Genomic DNA, 22,248 nt, shown 5'->3' with positions numbered 1-22,248 from the left:
TTTTAAATGATTTAAATTAAAAAAGGATCATCAAGGTTCGCAGCCATCCGAGCTTCCGAGTATTTGCACAGACAAACAAATCCGTTCTTAATTATTCTCGACGAGCTAATTATTTGTCCAATAAATTAATCGACTGATAGACTGTCTGTAGATAAGATGCCACGGGTCAGCAGGAAGAAATGTAGCTTACCCAGGCAGCAAACAGTCTATGAAATATGGCGCGACGAAAGCTGTATCTGATGTACTACTTCCTCAGGAGGGACCTATCAGGTCATTATCACCACACGCGAAGTTCACGTTGCGTTGTGGCTCGTACAGCTGATTCGGACCGGGTTTGATGTTGCCTCCAATATGCTTCGGCAGCTGAACATGTGGGAACCGATGAAGAAGTTCGATTAGAAATGTTGTGCTGCATAAGCGAAATAATTGCTTTAAGGAACGATTTTTTTGCTTTGTGTGTGAAGATGTTCTATCATGACTTAATCAAGTGTTCTCTCACCAAGGTGGAGAGATTATCATCGCTTGATGGAGGGATGACCTTTTCAACCCGCCACAGAGAATGGGGCCAGCAAACTTGCCCATTGGTTACATCATTCCGTCGAAGTGTATAAACATGTTATAAGGGTACTTCTTTATACCTCCTGCCGAGTGTCTTAAGCGATAAGAATTGCATTTGGATTTATCTGTAAGCTTCAATCGGTCGCAAAAAAAACCTGCAGTACGAGATAAGCCCTGCTATCGACGAGTCAAAGTCCCCCCCGGAACTGTGGAATTCCAAAGCGCGTCATTTAGAGTGTACTAACGACCTTTACTCTACGTTTAGTAATAGCAACAAGCCATGTCCCTTAAAATCTTGTCACCATCTTCTTGTCTACATTCTTCAGGCACATGCTCATGCATATGCAAATGCACCCGATTCGTGACAGTCCCCTATATACACTACCTGTAAAACGCATCCAAATGCGCGTGTGTCCTGTACCGTCCATCTCAGTGCTCTCACGAGGCAAACAAGGTTCGACAGCACGTCGTGACTTGGCCCGCACCGCATGGGCAGCTCATTAATGCCGATTGGCGTTGATTACCGTTCATCAAATGCGCACGGTAACAATCTATTATCACCACTTTTCTTTGCCCCGCAGAGGTACTTATGCCGTATTTACACAGCCCGTCCCGTCCCTCTCTCGGTGTCCCCTGTATTCGCAACAAATAACTTTCCTCGTGGCCACACCTCTTACCAATTACTTGAAGGATCTTAAAGCGCGCTTGGATGGTGTTGCTAGCTTTGCGTCTTATCTGCAGGAATCGCATCGCAAGTTCCTGCATCATCATCATCTTCAATCGCACCACTATCGCAGGGTTTGTTGTTCGATTAGTATGTTGTTTAGTGGGTTGGACGCTGTATATAAATGTACCATAACAAAGTCTTGGCATGCTGTCACATGCAAATCTTCGCTGCTATTGAGTTTGTTTGCCAACTCAGCATCGATTATCGATATGGGCTGATAGCGGCGATAATGAAACTGCGAAAGGGGTAGAGTCCTGGGGAATTCTTTAGTTGACAGGAAGCCCATTCGGTCAATGGTGTCATGTTACGGTGCGTGAGCTGATGTAATCTTTCTACCGTTGTTCTTTTGCAGTACTGATAATGGCACACAGTGCGAAAGCCGCCACCCAGCAACTGCAACCCGTGGAAGATCGTGCCGAACTGTCCTCTGCAGAAGATGAGCACGAACAGCTGACCGCTTCTTCGAATCTGCACTACATTCAGCCCACGTTCATATCGCTTATTAGCGAAAAGCAATGGAAACCGGACGCCCGGCAGAACGATGGGGCGGTTTACGGGATGAACAAAATGACAACGATCCTGACCAAGGAAGCGCACACGAACGGTGCCCGTATGCAGCTGATCATGAGCATTCTGGCCAATCTGACGGTACTGTCGTCCGGTATGGGGCTGGGCTATTCGGCTATAACGCTGCACGCGCTTACCAGCGAGGACAATCCGTTGCGAATGAATACTAGCCAGGCTACGTGGTTCGGTAAGCATTTTTATGTGCTAAGTATAGGTGTACGGTTCATATACTATTATATACCATTATTACTGGACCTTATTATTAGGAGGAATATGAAGACTTCCAACCTTACGGTCTGTGAAAAAATGAGACTTGCATTAAAGCAGATGAAGGAATGGATGACCATTGCACCAGTGAGGAGTCTAGATTTGAGGAGGTCTATAGCGTTTGAATCCCATTTTAATTCTTTCAATTCCGAGATCAATTCCGAGATCTTTTTTTCAATTCCGAGATCTTTCTGTTAATAAAGCTTGGACGACACTTGGTTCAAGTCTCCAGACAACGAGGCCTTTTAATAAATGAGGCTTGAATGAAGACACCCCTTAGTAAGAAATCGGTTGAAACTAATTATTGGACTCGTTCAAAAATATCAGAAAGTCATCAGGAGAAGGGATAGAAATACAGAAACTTAAAATACAATTATAAAATAGGATGCTAAGGAATCTTCCTCGAGGAACTACGGGATGGGCTACAAAAGAGTCAGCTGTAGATTTAAATGATTCTTTTAATCCTTCAAAGGGATGGTAGAACAAGCAGAAGCGGATCTTCCTATAAGCGGACTGAGCGGCCGCGTGGGGCCCCCCACTTCGGGGGCCCCCCGAGCTGAGCATTGGCTAATTAGGATGAAGGTGTATCAATGGTTTCGATTCTGATAAAGTCTTACTACTGATTGGTGTTGGGCCTCAGTATCCCTTCCGTCATGGGCCTCCTAACTGCCCCGCTCCCCCAAGAGCCCCAAAACCATTTCCGCTTAAGTTTTCAGAAGGGTAAAACCAGCCTCTGTGAACAACGCGTAGAAAAGAACATAAATATTGAAAGAGAAGGAAAATCAGTTAGTACTTAGAACACACATAGACAACAAAGAAACTTAAGTCACAAAAATAAAAATAACATAAGATACTTCCTTAAGGAACTTCAGGAGAGCCTAGGCAGGAGTCAACTAGGCACGACCACTACTCTGAACTATCTGACACGGTGCTCGAATTTAAACCAAGACAGTGTTGATCAAAGCAATTAAACAGATTCGCCAGGACAAGCTATTTCGGACACTCGATCAAGGTCTTATTCATCATGCGGACAATTTAATGAATCTAGAAAAATAGAAAAACCGATAACATGATCAAAGAGCGTTACAGACAACCAAACGATACTAAGAATATATCCTTGAATTACTCCATGAGAGCCTACAGAGTAGTCAACATGCCAGTAGACATGAGTAGACATGACTTTGCTCTATTAGAGAGCTAGGATTTAAAAACCTTAATAGATTTAATCGAAGTAATTAAATACATTCGTTTGGACAATCTATTTTGGACGATCGATGAAGGTTTTATTGATCAAACGAACGAATTTAGATAAGTTCTTTATCAGCAGAAGTTTGAAACAACTTTCCCTTACCTCACACTCACAGCTTCCATCAGCTCGTTCGCGTGCCCTCTCGGTGGGCTTGTTTCCGGATACCTGCTAGACCGCATCGGACGCAAGAAAACGCTCATGCTTATCAACGTGCTATCCATCGTGTCTTGGTCACTGATCGCGGTTTGCAGTATGACTAACTTTGATCTGATGTACACACAGATCCTAAGCGCTCGTGTCATCATCGGTAAGCTTTGGGATCCCTTTGTGCCGACACCCACCAGGCCGTTTGCTAACAAACATTTGTCGTCTTGTTTACCCGTAGGCATTGTCATCGGCTTAGTAAGCGCACCGGCCTCCATATACTCGGCAGAAATCGCCACACCGAAGATGCGCGGCCGGCTGACCGTCCTAACGTCGCTGAGTATTGCCGTCGGTATTCTGCTGATCTACTCGATGGGGTACGCCATACCGCACGATTTCCGCCTGGTAGCCGCACTCGCCGCGGCCGTTTGTGTGTTTTCGCTGGTGGTGTTGTTCTTCATGCCCGAATCACCTGCCTGGCTGATGTCGAAGGATCGCGAAGAGGAAGCCGAACGATCGCTCAAGAAAATCCGTGGCTACGGTGCGTACAGCCAGCGAATCCCGGAGGTGGAGAAAGAACTGATGCGCATGCGGGATAATGTAATGGCTCAGCGACGTGCCGGGCAGGAAAGTTTCCTACGGCTGCTGAAGCAACCGCAAGTCTACAAGCCACTCGGTATCATTATCGGGTTTTTCGGCTTCCAACAGTTTTCCGGCATCTTCGTGATCATTGTGTACGCGGCTAAGGTATCGTCGGAAGCGAGCGTATCGATGGATCCGTTCCTTTGCACGGTGCTGATCGGGATCACGCGCGTAGTAGCCACCATGCTGGTGGCCTACATCCTGGATACGCTCGGCCGCAAACCACCGTCCATCTTTTCCGGTGTCGGTATGCTTGTGTGCATGTTCGGACTGGCACTGTGCAGCTACTTCCCACCGATCGAGCCACTAAAATGGATCCCGACCGTCCTGATACTGACGTACATCTTTACCAGCACGCTCGGATTTCTTACCATGCCCTTCTCGATGCTGGCCGAACTGTTTCCCCAGACGGTGCGCGGTCCTGCCTCAGGTGTAACCGTGTTTTTCACCTACCTGATGTCATTCTGCACGATCAAGCTGTACCCTACGATGGTGGAGTATCTTGGCAGTGCGAACGTGTTCATCTTCTACGGGGTTATCTCCCTGCTGGGTGTACTGTACGTCATCTACATCGTGCCCGAAACGAAGGGCAAATCGCTGCAGGAGATTGAGGATTATTTCCGCGGCATGTCACACGGTTCGACACCATCGCAAGAGGTTGAGGAAGATGAAGTCAGCAATCTGTCCACGGAGAGTGTGTGAGCCAATGATACGGCGTGTGCTTTCAGAGCATGCGATTGTTAACGGCTTTGGGAACGCTAAACCATTGCTACTTCACCGCTCAGTGAACTGATGAGTGCAGGTTATGGAGCAGGAGAAGCTCAAGTTTCCTTCGCACCATGATTGAGTTCAATTGATGTCAATCATTTGTCCATCTGCGCGCGCCGTACGCACTTGTCGGGTGGCGTTAGTGAAAAGCGTCCAAATACTCCAAAGGAATTGGCGCTGAATTAGGTTTAATTGAAACGCGTTGTGTGGTTAATCTGTTGCCCAAAAATACACTTAACTAATGGCAGGCTCGTGTGAGGTCGTCTGAAGATGGATCACGTTAGACGTGCGTTCGTTTTTGGAACATTGCACACATCGTTAATATTAATAAAATAGTCTCCCGTTCTGTGATCGAAGATAGATCTGTGATCCGCAAGGAAAACTTAACTAACCACTTCCACGTTATATAGAAATAGTAGCTTAATGGGGAAGCATTGTGCCATTCTCGCATACGCATACGCTAAATAGTTTAGTAACGAAGATAGATGAAACTCTACCGAATACGAATAAAAAAATGAAATATTTAAAGCCTTAAACTGCTTGATTCATTCTAATGCCCTACTTAATAGAAAGTCCTATCAGTACACAAAAAAAAAACCCTCCTAAATGAGTGATAATTACACAGCACTCAACAGCGTGATAGCGAGCTTATTAATGGTTTATGATCGTACTGTTTGTTCTGCGGCCCACGATAAGCTATCATTATCTGACAACAAAGTACCGGCAATTCACTTAATCACTGCTGCCGATATATGCTTCTAATGATGGTAATTAAATATTTACATCCGAACCGGTTCGATCCCTGCGACTAAAGTATTGCATGAACTTGTATCATGAAGTGTCGCGTTAGTTCGAAATCTTTAAATATTTAAATTACTTGCAAAATTACGCATTAATCTTACCCTCTCGTGTGCGTGTGTGTACTCAGTCCGGATTACTCTAGTCCACGCTTCCATAAATCCATCAAGTTCAAGGATGGTCAACATTGATGTCAGACAAGCTAACCGTAACGCCCGTTAGGGTTCGCGCCATTCTCGGGCACAGCGCAAGCACGTGCTTAGCGCCATTTGAATGTTTATTTTTTCATTGTGCGTCTCTCGCGTCCGTAGACGAATTGGTGCGTTGTCACTAACATTCATTCAAAGTGCGGATCGCGAAATCCGTTACTGATAAATCCGAAAGCTTCTCGCGCGCGCCGGCCGCTTCGTTTGACGACGACGCCAGCCGGCAGCGTGGTTCGGGTCGCTTGGCCCGAGCATAAGCCATGCGCGCGCTCTACGCGCGCGTTCGCGCATTCGTGGAACTGCGCTCGTGGGCCCGTTCGTGATGATAATGCGTATTTAGTCTAGCCGGATGATGGCAACGGACTTTAGTATTCGCCGATCGCTACCCAAAGACGAGCGGCTCTCGCGCGCGCGAACAGTTTGCGTTCCGTCGGATAACGGTACAGTCGGTGCCCGGCAGATAGTGTGGTGCAGAACAGTGGTGAGTGGCGTCGAACGCGCCGTCTTGTCGTCCTTTTGCGTAAGTTACGATTATCAATGCAAATGGTGCCACTAGCACTTTCTGTCACTGTTTTGATAACCCAGCTCTTCAACTGCCAGCATGCTCCGTGGTGTTTTGTTCGAGTGAATTTCTGCACCACCTAATAGATTAGAAACTTCCCGGGGTTTGCCGTATGTGACAAGATTTATCCCCTCCCGAAAAGAAAAACAAACTGATACAGTATACGAAATTTGTGTTATAGTGGCCGGCGTATAATAAAACGTCAATCGTTTCCGAAAGGCAGAAAGCAATGCTGCTGCTGCAAGTACAAGTTTGACGACCATCCGTGTTTGGTCGGGTGTTATTAATAGAAGATCCGCATTCGCAGTGTCACATAAGAATTCGGCCGTTTCGGTCAAGGGTAAACGCCTGTCCCGAGATGTGAACGGAAGATCATCTTCTGCTTCCAATTTTCACATCACATTCGGGATGTACGGTGGTGAGGTTGGCAGAGAACACGAAATTGAAAGTGTTGTTTGTTTTGGTAACATGGATAGGATTTCACCAGTTAATAGTGGTACCACATGCCCCCTGTCCAGCGATGCATGATTGATGATGTCTCGATCAGTCTTGCACCTCTACCCGACATCTGTTCGATGTTTGGTTCTGGATTTCTGACAATCAGGGTAAGCTCTCCACTGGTTCCACTGGTTGCCAGGGAAACCACAACCGAGAACCAACATCTGCTGTCAATTAATAACGTTTGCTTAAGAGAGCTGAAGCAGTGTGTGCGTCCTGGATGGACCCAAAACCAAACGAGCACGCTTCTGCGGTTGAGGCGTGGAAGCAGCTACTGCAAACGTTTCCATTTAAGCAGAAAACCATGCACAAAATAATTGCAAATTATTTGCTCAGCGCTGGTTACAAAGAAACGGTGGAAAAGTTTGTCCAGGAATCGAACCTGTATCCAACGGTTGATCCTTGCTGTTTAGACATCCGTGTGCGAATAGTCGGCCTAATTGCTCAAGGTTGTGCCCTGGAAGCTGCCCAGCTGGTGGAGAGTTTTTTTCCCGGTTTGCTCGAAACCGAATACAGGCTGAAGTTCCAACTACTACAACTACATCTGATCGAACTAATCCGTGCGGAATGTACCGAAGAAGCGTTAGCCTTTGCACAAACGTTAGCTTTCGAGATAGCCGAACTCTCACAGGAAGTTGTTTCCAGCGAAATCGAACGCACATTAGCACTTTTGGTATTTAACAACCCACAAACAAGTCCGTTCCGAGCGCTGCTGGAGCAAAGCCATCGTGACAAGGTAGCACGCACGATCAATGAGGCAATACTTAGGCGAGCCAACCAGGAACTTCCAGCCACGCAGTTGGAGAACCTGTTCAGGATGGTTTTGTGGTGCCAGGCCGAATTAGATAAGAGAAGAGTTCCGTACGTTAAGATGAAAGATATTGCTTCAGCTACATTGGAACTGGAATAAAAACAGCAACGCTAAAGGCTAACATTTGATTTTTAAGTTTTCAACCCATGTTTCAAGTTGCATGAGTTGAATCTCATAATCATCGAACGCGACCTACTAATGATAGCACTAACCATTTTTCCATGTGCTAATGACGCGCTGAAACATCAAATGTTCCATTCTGTTGCTTTTTTTTCTGTCGCTATTGAACTTGTTGTTATCAGCATAGTGTCCAATAGCCGGATGGGTGAAGAATAAAACGATGAGATGAGCGGTTTGTTACTGTTTTTTTTTTGTTTTCTTAGAATTGTTTTTTTGTTCAGGGCCGCCATTTGACGTATATTTCTATACCAGAGATCCGAAATCTGGAATCCTTTATATTTTCCGTTTGAAAAGGGAAAAAATGAGGATTGCTGAACATAAGCTTTTACTGTATCTTATGTAAATCTTATGTTAAGAATATATTTTAAGGCATACCACAGATTTAAAATGAACATATTCAGTTTGATAGAGAAAAGGTCTATTTTTGAAGAAATTTCCAATGGATAGCCTACAAAACATAACATGTAACGTGACATGTTAATCATGATTCACGTTTAAAACCAATATACAGTGTCCAATACCAATAATATAAGGCCACTTTTAGGGCCACTTGTCAAAGTGCTGATTTCGATACCTCAACTAGGTATAGATATACCAAATTTTGGTAGAATTATCATCAGCAAAAAGTCGATTAAAGATTGTGTAATAATTTGATTTCAGAAATAGGTTTAAAAATATTTCCAACCAATTTTTTTTTAAATATATGAATGAACTTGGAGACCATAAATCATACACAATCCACAAAAAACTTTTTTCAAAATTTTTATCTAAATTTTGCAACACATAACATTAATTAGAGTTGCTAAAATTATCTTCACGATCTCCTGACGACCTGATTGACCTGATGTGCAATAGCTGGTGGTCTTATTTTATTGGCGGTCTCTGTAATCATCAAAAGATGAGCTAAAATACAGACATCGTTAAACAAAACTAGCTCAGCATCACTAGTTTATCAGATTAGAATAAAAAAGGAGGCTTCAAAAATTAACCTATCCTCAAGGAAAGAATAGAGTTCGAATATTTAAAAAAAACACGCTTTCCTTGGCTTTATTGTAAGTATAATGCCAATATTAGATACTTTTGAAATAATATTTATTTCCCAACGCCTTTTTGTTTAAAATCCCTTGCGATACCCCTTGTTCAATCAGATTAAACAAGTGATCTCCAACACTTAAAGCTATTCTGGTCGTAAGGAATTTAGTTCCATCTTCTTCTTCTTCTGGGCTTAACGACCTATACTAGGTCATGCCGGCCATGAAGTGGCTTTCTAGGCTTGCTAATACCACGTAGTTGGATAGTCAGTCCTCACATACTACGGAGGAGTGGTCCGAATGGGAGTTGAGCACCGGTCCTGCCTGTGAAGACCGGCGATCCTGTTATCAAACTACCAGGCGGCCCCATTAATTTGCTTATACTTAGTAAAAATATAGGAATTCTTTTAAGAACGTTAAAAGATAAACCATTTCGGATCAAAGTTTTTAGTTTTGGATATCTGATAAAATAAATCTGGGATAGAATATTAAAAAGAATGTTGTATCCCTCGCTCTATTTAGATTTTTTTAGTTGAATTTATTATTCACTTGCAAGAGATGATAGCTTTGTTATTCCAACAACTCATCTTTTTTTTTACTGTATGACCCTCAACGGAACAGCATGTACTGGCACCATAACTGGCCACCTTTCTGTCACAGCAGTCACACACTTCTTTTTTTGAGGCCAATCAGATAATAATCGATTGAAGTATCGTTTCCTCAATGAAGGTTAACGGGCGTACTCACCTCACAGACAAGCTTGAGGACGAGAGATAATAAGCTCTTGTCCACTCTACATCCTACAACAGGTGGGGTGGAGATTGAAAGAATCAATTCGCATCGGGGTATAGTGTAAATAAAAACCGCAACTTCGGCTACGGGTTTGCGCATTAGATTGGGTCAATCCACCTTCTGGAGGGGAGACTTTGTTGGACAAACAAGCCAAGATGTACTAGAAGACGACGTCCTAAAGCAAACATCTTGGAGTGGATTTAATGGCGACCGCGGTCCAAGTAAAATGCTGGTGCTAGCGGCGGGATTCACCTCCGCTAGGGACATCTGTAAATTATTAATTTTCTCATAACTTTAAAAAGGTTTTCATCACACCACGGATTTCGGCCACGTGATCATAAAAGATGAAGAGGAGTCTCCCCCAGAGGTTAGCTATAAATTCACCAGTTTTGGTAGAGCGGCTTTTGTTTCACCGTGCTGTTCCACCTGTTACAGTAAATCTTTCCTTTCAAAGTGTTGTGTTTTGGGGCCGATCGTTGCATGAGTTTATAAGAGAGTTATTTTGTTTTCTTGTTCCAAAATTTGTATACAGAAATTTTATCCACATTTTTTATGAAACAATTCACACATTTTTTGCTGCCAACCATTACCAACCCCAAATATCGTTTCGTTCAAAAACTGGTTCTTGAACGAGCAAAAAAATCGAACTACTGCTGTCAAATGTACCATGACCCTCTTCTTTTCCCGCTTCTTGGCGTGCCGTTTTCAAATCCGCTAATCGTTGTGAAGTTCGTTTTGTGCGCATGCTTCGTATTTGCGGTGAGCAACCTTCCGGAACATACACATCTCACCACCACATAACAGCCGGGGAGACGTGGGCACTGTTTGGTAAACATTTATGCTCACTACCGACGACTTGCGCGTCTGTGGTACGACCACATGCAACCAATAGCTCCGGGAGTCGGTGTCGGTTGGTAGCCAGCTGATCAGTCTCGGTGGCAGGACGCTCGGCTGCATCATAACATTGTCGTCTGTAGTTTATTAGTCAGCAGGACCATCAGGAACGAAATCGTGACACGAGTGTTAGCAAATTCAGTGTTAAATTGTTCACCAATTAACAGAACTAAGACCATCGATAGATCTCTCAGATATAGTGCTGGAAACCAGCCAAGCTTGTAAACTGGAATACAGTCTGGTCAGGGTGGTAAGTTGGACGATCTTTTACAACGTCCGCCGCACGAATGTTTACGGACATGTAAACCGCCGACGTGTGCAAAAAGAGAAATACATTCGGCGCCAACACGCCATTCATTGAGGTCAATTATTTCTGAAGGCAACGCAGCAGCAGCAGCAGCAACAGTGCGTAGTAAGGAAGGGTTCTCTCGTTGGGCAATCTACACGAGGGTAAAGCGTCACCCTGCATCCAGTTACACGGGTTTCGAACACCGGTTAGAACTGGAACGCGCTGAATGGGTGAGGCAACAGGCCACCAAAAAATTCTCTAGTCCCTCAAGGTGCCCTAATATCTCACCAAAACGTACACCAATTCGAAGGACTATCCCTCTCTCTCTCTCTCCGTTCTTTCGATGTTTTGCTGAAAGTCGAACCACCCAAGTGCTGGAGACTTCCGCGCATCAAATCGTAAAGACCTGTTTGTAAAATATATTCCTGATTTACTTTTTTATTGCCTATTCTCGTTTTGCGCGATCTTCCAAATTTTTAATTATTCTAACGCTCCCGATCGCGTCGATCGGGAAAGATCAGTTAAACGGGCGTGCTCTGTCTGGCAGGTATCGTTTCTTTTTTGGGCTCGTTTGATACCCAGGTAGCCTACGCTTTTCATAACCATAGCAATACCTGCCAACATTACCTACTCTGTTTAACATCAATTTTTCTCAATTTTTTTTTTTTTTTTTGTTAGGCGACAAAATGAGTGGAAAAGATACGGCCGAGGTGGAGGCCGCCCTTACCGAAAAATCATCCGCACCGAAGAGTCCAACCCATGCCGTCCTAACGCAGCTAACACGCCGTGCCGCCATTATTCAGATAGTGATGGCGGTTGTGGCCAACATTACCATCATCTCGTCCGGGATGGGTATCGGTTTTCCTTCGATTGCTATGATTGAGCTTACGAATTCTACCACCTCGGTAGTGCTGACGGAATCCGACGCAACGTGGTTCGGTAAGCGAGAAAAGGTCGAGCTTTGTTTGAGATTTTGCTCAGGACTCACAAATTTCTTTTTTCGCCCATCGTTTCCCGCTAGCATCCATCACATCGATAATGTGCCCTTTTGGCGGGCTGCTTTCCGGCTATCTGCTGGACAAGGTCGGGCGTAAGAAAACGCTCTACTTTATCAACATCATATCGATCGTTTCCTGGGCAATCATGTCTTTTGCAAGCCGCACCGATAGCACCACGCTCTTCATCCAGCTAATCGTGGCGCGTATAATAATAGGTACGTTACCGCCTAGAGGGAGACCTTTTTTATCTGTTTCGCAGTACGCAGTAACAGCGCGTGTCTTACCTATAAGCTAATGGCCATCATTTGTCACACGCTTTTTTTCTCTTTTCTCTCTCTTCTTTTCAATGTCGCCCGTTCGAACAGGCATTGCGATAGGCTTATCTAGCACTCCGGCATCGGTATACGCGGCCGAGGTGGCCCATCCAAATCTTCGCGGGCGCCTAACGCTGCTGACCGCCTTCTGTACTGCCATCGGCATGCTTAGTATCTACACGCTCGGCTATGTGTTCAAGGTACGGCTTATCATAGGCTTGATTGAATGGACGAACGAATGGACGTTTTTTTTTGTTGTTGGGCCTGCCAAGCCTCGTCGAATTGTTTACTAATCACACTTCACTTTCTCAAATGCAGAATGACTGGCGGTTCGTGTGTATGATCTGTGGCGTATTTACCGTCGTATCGCTGCTGACCGTAATACCGCTGCCCGAATCGCCCAGCTGGCTTGTGAGCAAGAAGCGTATGCCAAAAGCGGAACGATGCCTAAAGGTGGTACGTGCCATCAAGGAGGACGATCATCCCGAGATACGAGCCGAGCTGGATGCACTGGTGGACAACATTGCACGCTTCCGATCGTCACAGGATGGCAAAAATTCGAAGCTGGATCAGTTGAAGAAACCGGAAGTTTACAAACCGCTCGCCATCATGTGCACGTTCTTCTTCTTCCAACAGTTTACCGGTATCTTCGTGATTATCGTGTACGCGGCAAGCTTCTCAATCGAGGCCGGTGTTGCGATCGATCCGTTCCTGAGCGCGGTGTTTGTCGGACTGACGCGCGTTGTAACTACCGTGCTGATGTCGTTCATCTCCGACAAGTTTGGGCGTCGTCCACCGGCTCTATTTTCCGGTTTCGGTATGGCCTCCTGTATGTTCGGATTAGCCATCTGTGCCATCCATCCGGTGAAGGGGACATCTCTTGCCTGGATCCCAACAGTACTGCTCGTTGCATTTATCTTTACCGCCACGCTCGGCTTTCTCACACTGCCGTTCTCGATGAATGCCGAGGTGTATCCGACCAAGATACGTGGTTTCGCGTCCGGATTGACCATCTTCTTCGGGTACACCATGTCGTTCATTATTCTTAAAATATATCCTTCAATGGTGGAGACTATCGGCAGCTCGAACGTGTTCATCCTGTTCGGTTGCCTGTCGATGCTGGGCATCGTGTTCGTGTATTTCTTCCTGCCTGAAACGAAGGGTCGCACGCTGGAAGACATCGAAAATCATTTCCGTGGCAAAAAGTCCTCCGACGTGCCAGAGGTCGAAATGAAAACAATGCTTAAAGCTAGCCAAGCCACACCACGCAATTAATGCCACCAGAACCAGACATGCCAACCAGGCCAACGAATTAAAAATGAACAACTCAATGGAACCATGAACTGTGATAAGAGGCACACCGGTACATTAAAGATTATGTGCGCAATTTGTTTGTTTCGTTTTAACCGTTCTTTTGTTAGCACGGAACGCGTTTCACTTATGAAGCTACTTAAGCTACTGCGACATTGTACAGAGCCGACAGGGTCGAGACATCTGCACGAGAGACCACATCACATATACACTGCCTGTTAAAGCTGAAATATCAGAATTCTAAAGACGACAGATTTAGTAATGCCAAGTAAGGTAACTGGAGAATGGGAAACCAATTACCGGCCCTGCTAATAAGATAAAAGAGACACGAATCTATCACTACACAAGTTGTTGATGATTGTTGAAGCTTCCCGTAGGATAATTATCACACTTACTTAAAAAAAAAGAAGTTCTCCATACTGCCAAAAAGCCGTCCTCGGCGTCCAGGCACGATTCCGTTAGCCGGCAACGATTTCTCTTCATTCTCCCGACAGAACGGGGAAGCACTACTGGTGTGGGACCGACATCCGTACGGAACGCAAAGGAGAAACTTCTTCCGAATCTGAAAGCGATCCTCCCAAAGACTAACAGTCGATGGGATCACTATTGCCACTACGACGAAGTCTTCTGGCTGCAAGGTTGTCGAAGAAGGCTACCATCACCATGTGGTGTCCAATTTTTGTCTATTTCTGGACTGGCGATCAAACATGTGGCATCGAGAAGATACCCTATTGTCTTGCAGTGCGTCTCGCCCATCTGCCTCTATCTCTCCGTTTGGCAATACATGTATACAGGACGCCATTTCTGGGGGAAAGTTCCACATCATGAATCTCTTATTGCTATGACAATAGTACCGCGTGTGATTGAGATTTAACCTACAAATGGTGAGCAGAAGATTATAAGTAACGTCCGAATTACTACATAGAATAGTTCTTTTTGATGTTTGTATATTAACATTTTTATAAATAAACGAATTCGATTTGCAGTATAACTTACAAGTTATACTGCATACTGTTTATTGATCCTTTAGTTGCTAGAACATTTGGACGAAAATATATCAAAACTGAAAAAAATATGATTACAATAATCCCATAAAACGGATCTATGGTGAGTGAAGTGGTTAAAGCAAACTAAACAGTCACCGAATAGGAAATTTCCTTTTTTTTTTGGCTAAATCCGAGTTTTGCACCAGCTCCAAAACTCGAGCCTCAAATCACTGTGAAGATAATAGGGATAGGCAGCTTCGTCCATACCTGTCCCTTCTGTTTGAAGACACCAACCCAAACTATTTCTCCTCACACCACTCATTCTCCTTGCGCACCTGTTCTTCCTCGGCCGGCGTAAAGTCATTCTTGATGTTGAACGTCTTGCGAATCTCTTCCGGGGTTTTGCCCTTGATCATGTTCGCCACCGTCTTGCACGTCACATCCAGCAGCCCCTTAATGTCCAAATAGTTCGCCGCCAGGATGAGCTCGAACAGTGTACCCTGGTCCACCTTCAGGAAATCGGCATCCCACGAACTGATGTCATCGGTACGCTTCTCTTTACTATCGTCATCTTCCACCGGGATCGGATCATCCTTGTGGAAGGTGGCCCACTGTAGCACCTTCCGGAGGATGGCCGAGTTTACGTTCGGCAGCGGCACTACCTCATCGTCACCCTCGTCCATACCCAAATCTTCCAGCATCGTTTTGATGGTTCCGGAACATTTGGCGATCTGCACATCGGTGTCGAAGATTTCACCGTCCGACGACTGTAGTCTGATGGTAGGCATCGTGAGTATATGTGTGTTGGTGAGACTATCGATCCCTAGGAAGCACTCTAAAAATACACAAAGAGCGAAAAACAAGGAAATGTTAGCGACCCGTTTTGGCAATCGGTTTAGCAACTTTTTGATGCTAATTTGTTTGCCTCTTCATCGGTTCAACGATTTACCAACCCCTAATTAACGAGAGACGTTCTGAAATGGCTAAAATACTTACCGAGACACAATTTTTCTAGAAAATATTTTCTCGTGTTTGTCCCCAGGTGTTTGAGAAAGCAAATGAAACATCAAACACTGCATAGGCGAGTTTAGATCACGTACGCTGCTAACTGGCACAGTAATGTCACTTTTGACAGTTGATGGACGAACCTTTGAACGGGCCGTTATTTATGGCACGAGAAAACGAATATTTTATGTACAGGGCGTTCGGGATAATTTTGAGAGTCACCTACGGAGAAAGAAAAAAAAATTATGGCTAAATTTATCATCGGGGATTTTTTTTTTTTGTTTTAGAAATAGTAGCTTACCATGTATTTTATTCATTTTATTCATACTATCCGCCCTCGGCTTCTATTACGGCCTCCACCCGTCTCCGGAACCGGGAACAAGTTGAAATTGGTCGCCAACCACTTTATCGTTTTGGAGGCTGTATGGCACGGAGCGGAATCCTGCTGGAACACGTACGGTCTGCCGTTGGCCACTCTCGTGATCCAAGGCTTTACGACGGTTTTTAGCATGGAAATGTACCCGTCCGCGTGCAGCCTCAGCCCCTGCTCGAAAAAGTGGGGCGGCATCACGTCCCCTTCCGATAACACGCAGGAAAACACCATCACCGTCTGGGGGAACTTGGTTTGCGGCACCCGTGGCACGTCCGCCGGGCAGTAAGCCAGCCACCGGTTGTACCGTGTCGGCGGTTGTCGCGTTCGGCGCGGATCACCATGATGCATGTGATCTGCTTGCACAATGTACACTTTTTTGGCATTTTTTTTATCCCGGGATGTTTTCGCTGCTTGTTCCGTACACTTTTAGCTGTCGAATGACATATTGCTTGTTTTCCTATGCCAACTCAAGCTCGAGTTATAAACAAAAATGTAACTGTCAAAATTATCCCGACCGCCCTGTAGTACTCAAATCCTTCCATTTCATTCGTTTGTTAGCTTTTTCAAGTTGAAAAAAAATAAATTGAAAATATTAGCCATATATGTGCTTGTAACGCATATAATATAACGATTACAGATCGTACTTTATTTAGGTTTTGGATTTGAAAAAAAAACTTTTCCAAAGAAGAATGAAAAATAGCCAAACAGCTCACCGACATTATTGGATAGAAAACAAACAAAATGATTCAAATTTTAAAATATCACAGTCAAAAACAAGAACTTTCGGTTACTCGAACGCGTAGAATATTCGGAACAGATCATCGTTAAGAATGTAAGCGACAGTATTGCATCTTAATACTAGATAAGTCGTTTAGAAGTGGAATATTTTTCCACTGGCCCTTCTTCCCTGCTGTATGATGCGGTTGGCAATAGTGGCAGAGGATGCAACGCGGAACGTGCCATGCTCATTGTCGTCCATAATTTCTAACTAGAGACCGTTTCGGATGTTTCGGAATTTTAATCAACCCCCCCGCACCGGAAAGATCGTTATCGGACGCATAGTGAATGGGGAGAGCAAACGTTAGAAAAGAGGGAGAGAAAGAGAAAGAGAGAAAGGATTATGAAAGCGCCAAAAAACAAGTTGAATGCAGTACAAAGAAAAGAGGAAAATACGTCAACTGTTTATCATTTAATATCATTGTATTTAATGCACATGTTTAGCGTCTCTTGCTCGTTCGATATTAACTACACAATCTTCAGCACATTAGACAGTTGTAGACCTACACACATTGTCCCTATAGCGTCTAACTAGCACCTTTGTTATCCGGACAACTTGTGTTTAGACGATCACCCAAAGTTATATAAAAAAAACTGCCACTTACAATGATTATCCCCACTGTAAGCATGTCAAACGCATTACATAATGAATCTCTATTCCTTTCGGCATAACATCGCACCCTTGATCGCTTTGGATAGGACATTGGCGCAACACTTTTTTTTTACTTAGCAGAATACTTAACGAACTTAAACGATGTAAACCAAACGTTCTGCTTTGCTGCTCGTCTTTTTCTGTTAGCAGAGCACTACCTTTTTTCAACCGGCACGTTGTCATTGATTTACTAATCCTTTGACACATTCGGAACGAATTAACTAGCTCTTATAAGCCCTACTATCAAACGTTAAAATCATTGTATTTCACACTGGTAAGTACAACACGAACGAATCGATCATTGATGCTCCCAATCGTTTAACTCAAGCTAGAGCGCGCGTTAGCATTTTATATACTGCAGCTTTCAGATTAATGACAAATCACAGGAAGGGGGTTTGTATGTTTCGCATGTAATCGTTTGACTTACGGTGTTGGGTAACTGTAGAACATAAAAATTTTGTAAAACAACACATCTACGACATAAAAAAATCAAGTACGAAATAGATAAACCAACAAATGTAGGCTCGATGAAAGTTAAATAATTAAAAAAGTTGAAACAGATAAGTATCAAATAATAAAAAAGAAAACGTTCTCAGTGGAGTCAACAGAGAGCACACAGCATTGAATGGTTCAATAGTTTGGAAATTTTTTTTTTTTTTGCTAAAGGAAAAAGGAAGCAAAATTTGCTCCAGAAGTTATTTGGAAGGTTTATGAATCTTTCAAAAATGTGACCGAAACGGAAGAAAGCAATTATAATTTATTTCATTAAGCAATGAAAGACTTAATTCGAAGAGTACACTCACTCAACAAGTTCTTAAACACAATTATTGTCCCTTGCTTTGGGACCAAGTAAAAACTTAGCCTAATGAAAATACGTTAACCACCAACAAACGATGTTGCGCAGTTCTGTAACAAATCAACCTCAATACCCCCATATACCTTTGAGCTATAAATTAATGTTTTTAAAAAACTAAATAACAAGAGAAGGGATAAACCGATTGCAAACTTAAAAAATATTAAACTAAAAATTACCAAGGATACATATGGCAAACCCCATTGGGTGGGTAATGCTGCAAAAATTTGGTTGAGCATACATACTGTGTTGCACTTCATTTTTAACCCACGTTTTCTTTACTAGCAGAAGAAAACGACAGGATCGGCCAGCTTAAATAGTACGTTTCTGCTGCATAAACACCGTGCACACGCGTAGAATAAATCAGGAAGAAGAGAAAAAAAAACAAACGAAACGAAAGAAAAACTGAATAAAATTATGCCAATTATATAAAAAAGGATCAGTTCGTTATTTAAAACAAAACAAAACATGCGAAAAAACAACAAAGAAAAATGTTAAAAGGATAATTTTTTTACAAAAGAATCGCTATATAATCCCATCACTCACTCTCGATGAGTAGCTTGAGACAGTTATTTGGGTGTTACATAAAATTAGTTCCCAAACTACTTAGTATGTTGATCGCATCGTTAGCCTCATGCGCGGCATCGGAAAGTTGCTGTCGCTGCCGGTGTTGATAGGTTTAATTATATCAGAAAGTGTTTGTTTCGTGTGTGTGTGTGTGTGTGTGTGTGTGTGTGTGTGTGTGTGTGTGTGTGTGTGTGTGTGTGTGTGTGTGTGTGTGTGTGCGGAATTCGGTGGTCGTACCAGTTCGCCCATACGCCAGGACGAATGGACCGAGTGAAAGTATTAGGAGCAGTAGCAGGTAGTAGAAGTAGTAGTCGTAGTTGTGGTGTAGTAGAAGTAGTGGTCGGTGGTATTTGTTGTCGGTAGTATAACGAGTTTGCAGAAGGATAAGAGGATACAATTTACGATCGAATGGCGCAGGACACGTGCGTCACACCGAGTCACATACATACACACGATAGGTAGTGGATAGTAGTGGGGATAGAGTCGAAGGGACGATAACGAAGGAAACGCATGCATGCAAAGAACAAGGGGATACATATTAAGATCACAATCCACGTTCATACGGTTGTCGATAAAACTAGGCTTACTTAATAATAACTTATCGTTAACAATCAACTACTTGTAACTGCGGCGTTAAGTGTCGCTTCCATTCGACGTCGGTTTCCATTTGCTTCTATTGCCTTCTTGGTGCTCATTTTTTTTAAATAACCGGTTTACGTGAGAGCTAATGGCAGTAGTAGGGCATGTTACCATTCCCGTTCCGCTTTTGCTTGGAAAGATTTTTTGCGGTGAATTCTAATTCCAACGCTTCAATAAATTTTAACACCAATTTCGATGCTTCATCATTATTGTATGAGTAATGTTTACGAACGAAAATAAAACTACAACAGACAATAGATAAAAAAGATAACTAAATAGATTACATCATCCGGCAATCCGGTTCCACGAGGCCTTAATGCCTTAAATGCCAACTTTCCCATGTGTGTCGTAAACATTAATGTTTGCATTAATTTACAGCTCATGGTAAGAGTGAATCATCAATTGTAGTTCCTCAACCGCTTTGACCATGACTACTAAAAATCAACCAAACCAACAGTGATCACCAATGAAATAAGACCACATGCTATTGCACGTCAAGCAAGCATGAGATTGTGAAGCCAATCTTCAACGAAACTACTTTTTCATTTATTCATTTTTTTTTTGTTAAGCTTAGATGAACATTTTGGAAACACGTTCCTGTCATCGGATGAACCATGAAATCGGCTATTAGTCGCTTTTTTCGATTCTTGATGATATTATAGTCAGTCTAATCTTTTCGTCTATTTAACAACATCGTGGATCGTAGGCCTCGCTTCATTAGAGAGGACCGGAAGTTCCACAAACATTATGTTTTCACCTGATTTTACAAAACCCAAATAGCGTTGAGCGTTGCTTTCATTGTAATAAAATGGAGCTTTATGCAGGAATAAAAGGTGTTAGAAAATCCGGTTTAACATTCTAATGGACAAAACAAGTAGATGCAAAAAACCTACTTCGTGACTCTATTTGAACCTAGATTCAATCGTTCCATTGAAGGAACGGAATTCTCCTCACTAAACGCTAAGATTGGTTAGGTGTACCAATCAACACATTTTTTTGGGTCGAAAAATGTTCAAACGTATTACAGGTTTTTTAATTATTACTATTTAATTATGAGCTCTTTGAAAAGCGGCACATAAAAGTGGTCTTACACTATTAGCGGTCACTGTAAAATACATATTATAAACAACAATCGATGATTGCGTGGAACACATGGGACAGACGTGCATCGTATGCGAAATCATCGAAATCAAGCTGTGATGCAAAACTTAAATCAAGAATTCAATAGTGGTGAGCATCTGAATAATTCAGATGTTGCACCTTTCTATCGTTAGATAATTTTTCAGTCATGTCAGTCAGATAAATTAAGTCATGTCTATTGTACATGTAGTTGTGTCATATTTTTCCGAATGTCGAATGGAAGCGTTACTCACCGCCTGTTTGTGTCGATCTCTACGCTTTTATGCTACCCTCACCTTGGACAATTGTCAAAAGTCAAAATTATATCAATCTACGCTAACCTACATACCGGACACCCCTAATGTTAAACTGGCAAAATACACTTTATCACCAACACGTTTTTAACACGTCCAGTCTTTACATATAGGACAAACAACAGGAGGGTGGTAGTGGCTAGCACCATGACACCGCTACACACTTCTGTTAAGAATATTCGTTAGAGCATGCATTTATAGCAGCTCGTTTATAACCGAACCTACGGCAAACAGTACCGCGTTGACTAGACAGCGATAAAAACACCACCAATGGATAGTACATATCGATAAACACCTCTAACAAATCCAGAGAGACACGCTCAAGCGGTAATTGCGCGCTGAAGCAGAGGCACGCATTTTTTTTTTTTTTGACGATCTGTTCTCGTCCTTCTTACGACAGCTTGCTCTACCCTTAAATACTTTGTATGTTTTGTGTAATTGTTTTGGATGTGTGGGTTGTGTATGAATTAGTAGTACGGATTATTTCATGCATTCATCATCATTTACGTGCTAGTTGCGTTGTAGAAGGTTTAGAACTAAAAAAAACCATACCTATCCCCGAATATCATACAACTTGTTAGCTTGCAAATTATTGTTCCCTACGACTGTGTTTTTACTTCTCAAGCTCATCTCGCACACTACCCGATCTGCATTTGCAAATATTTTTTTTTAGTCGCGGTTTTTATAGCTTGCAAATATCGTGCTGCGATCGTCCGAAACGAGGCGTATACTTACGCGATTGATTGAGTTCCTGCGACCGCTACCATCAGTGGGGCCACCGCGCGAAGCACGATCATCGTCATCGATGCATAGGTCGGAATCGGAATCCGAACGGCGCGTTGGACCATCCTACGGGTTATAACAATAAATTTTGTATTACTACAATTATACATTAGCATCAATTTTTTTATTTCTAAGTGCCTACCTGCGTCAGCTGCTCGGTTGTGGTGAGCAAACGAGCCAATGGGCTCAAGCAAACGGGTAACGTTTCGAGCAATGTCGGCCTCGAATGGGTCAGCAATGGTTTCATATACCTGGTAAAGTGAAACAACGTGGCACATTCATTCAATCCTTTGCTAAACTCTATCAGCCCAACTTGATGGCCTTACCTTGTATCGAAGTTTCCCCACAGTCGTGCCAGGACAGCCTTTTCGTGCCCTCTTCGTGTTCCTCCCGGTGTGGTGGCACCCTCACTATCTGGATTTTCCAAATCCTTTTACGTATAAATTGAAACGAAATGCAATTATTACGTAGTGCCCTCTGGGAGTTGTTACTACATTAACTCTTCACAGCGAAATGACAAACAATCTTAATGATAGCAGAAAAAGCTCGAGGCTTTAGGTGCAAGGGAAAGGTA

The 22,248-nt window shown here is 43.3% G+C and overlaps 3 protein-coding genes across 10 annotated transcripts in view; 1 reads left to right on the top strand and 2 right to left on the bottom strand.

Annotated features, from left to right (window-relative positions):
• LOC126564205 (sodium/hydrogen exchanger 7) overlaps positions 1–22,248 on the bottom strand; it is a 714,899-nt gene that overhangs the window by 97,378 nt on the left and 595,273 nt on the right. For 4 of the 8 annotated variants that reach the window (XM_050221175.1, XM_050221181.1, XM_050221174.1 and 1 more), the window contains 4 exons: positions 22,001–22,104; positions 21,817–21,925; positions 21,627–21,740; positions 16,842–16,958 (listed from right to left, as the gene is read on the bottom strand). In XM_050221175.1, coding sequence (XP_050077132.1) covers positions 16,842–16,958; positions 21,627–21,740; positions 21,817–21,925; positions 22,001–22,104 — 444 coding nt within the window. Of the gene's footprint in view, positions 1–16,841; positions 16,959–18,561; positions 18,583–21,626; positions 21,741–21,816; positions 21,926–22,000; positions 22,105–22,248 lie in introns of those variants that run through there. The other 4 variants (XM_050221177.1, XM_050221178.1, XM_050221179.1 and 1 more) reach the window with 2 other exon arrangements.
• LOC126560569 (uncharacterized) lies at positions 1,646–13,570 on the top strand. The gene is given in 8 exon segments (XM_050216527.1): positions 1,646–2,039; positions 3,484–3,675; positions 3,754–4,870; positions 7,792–7,811; positions 11,662–11,922; positions 12,005–12,196; positions 12,347–12,495; positions 12,614–13,570. Coding segments are annotated over 8 exon segments (3,282 nt in total).
• Positions 2,383–15,442, bottom strand: LOC126565529 (S-phase kinase-associated protein 1-like). Its single transcript, XM_050222715.1, has 2 exons — positions 14,883–15,442; positions 2,383–2,394 (listed from the first exon to the last, which is right to left on the bottom strand). Exon 1 carries the CDS (start codon positions 15,378–15,380, stop codon positions 14,892–14,894), a length of 489 nt encoding a protein of 162 aa, XP_050078672.1. The 5' UTR covers positions 15,381–15,442; the 3' UTR covers positions 2,383–2,394; positions 14,883–14,891.

Source organism: Anopheles maculipalpis, chromosome 3RL, assembly GCF_943734695.1.
Source record: "Anopheles maculipalpis chromosome 3RL, idAnoMacuDA_375_x, whole genome shotgun sequence".
Lineage (NCBI taxonomy): Eukaryota > Metazoa > Arthropoda > Insecta > Diptera > Culicidae > Anopheles > Anopheles maculipalpis.
Note: the sequence above shows the minus strand (reverse complement) of the source record. Positions and strands in the feature narration are given on the sequence as shown.

What these genes read in the sequence shown, in the direction of transcription:
- LOC126565529 (XM_050222715.1), bottom strand. Translation starts at nt 15,380, where the DNA reads ATGCCTACCATCAGACTACAGTCGTCGGACGGTGAAATCTTCGACACC.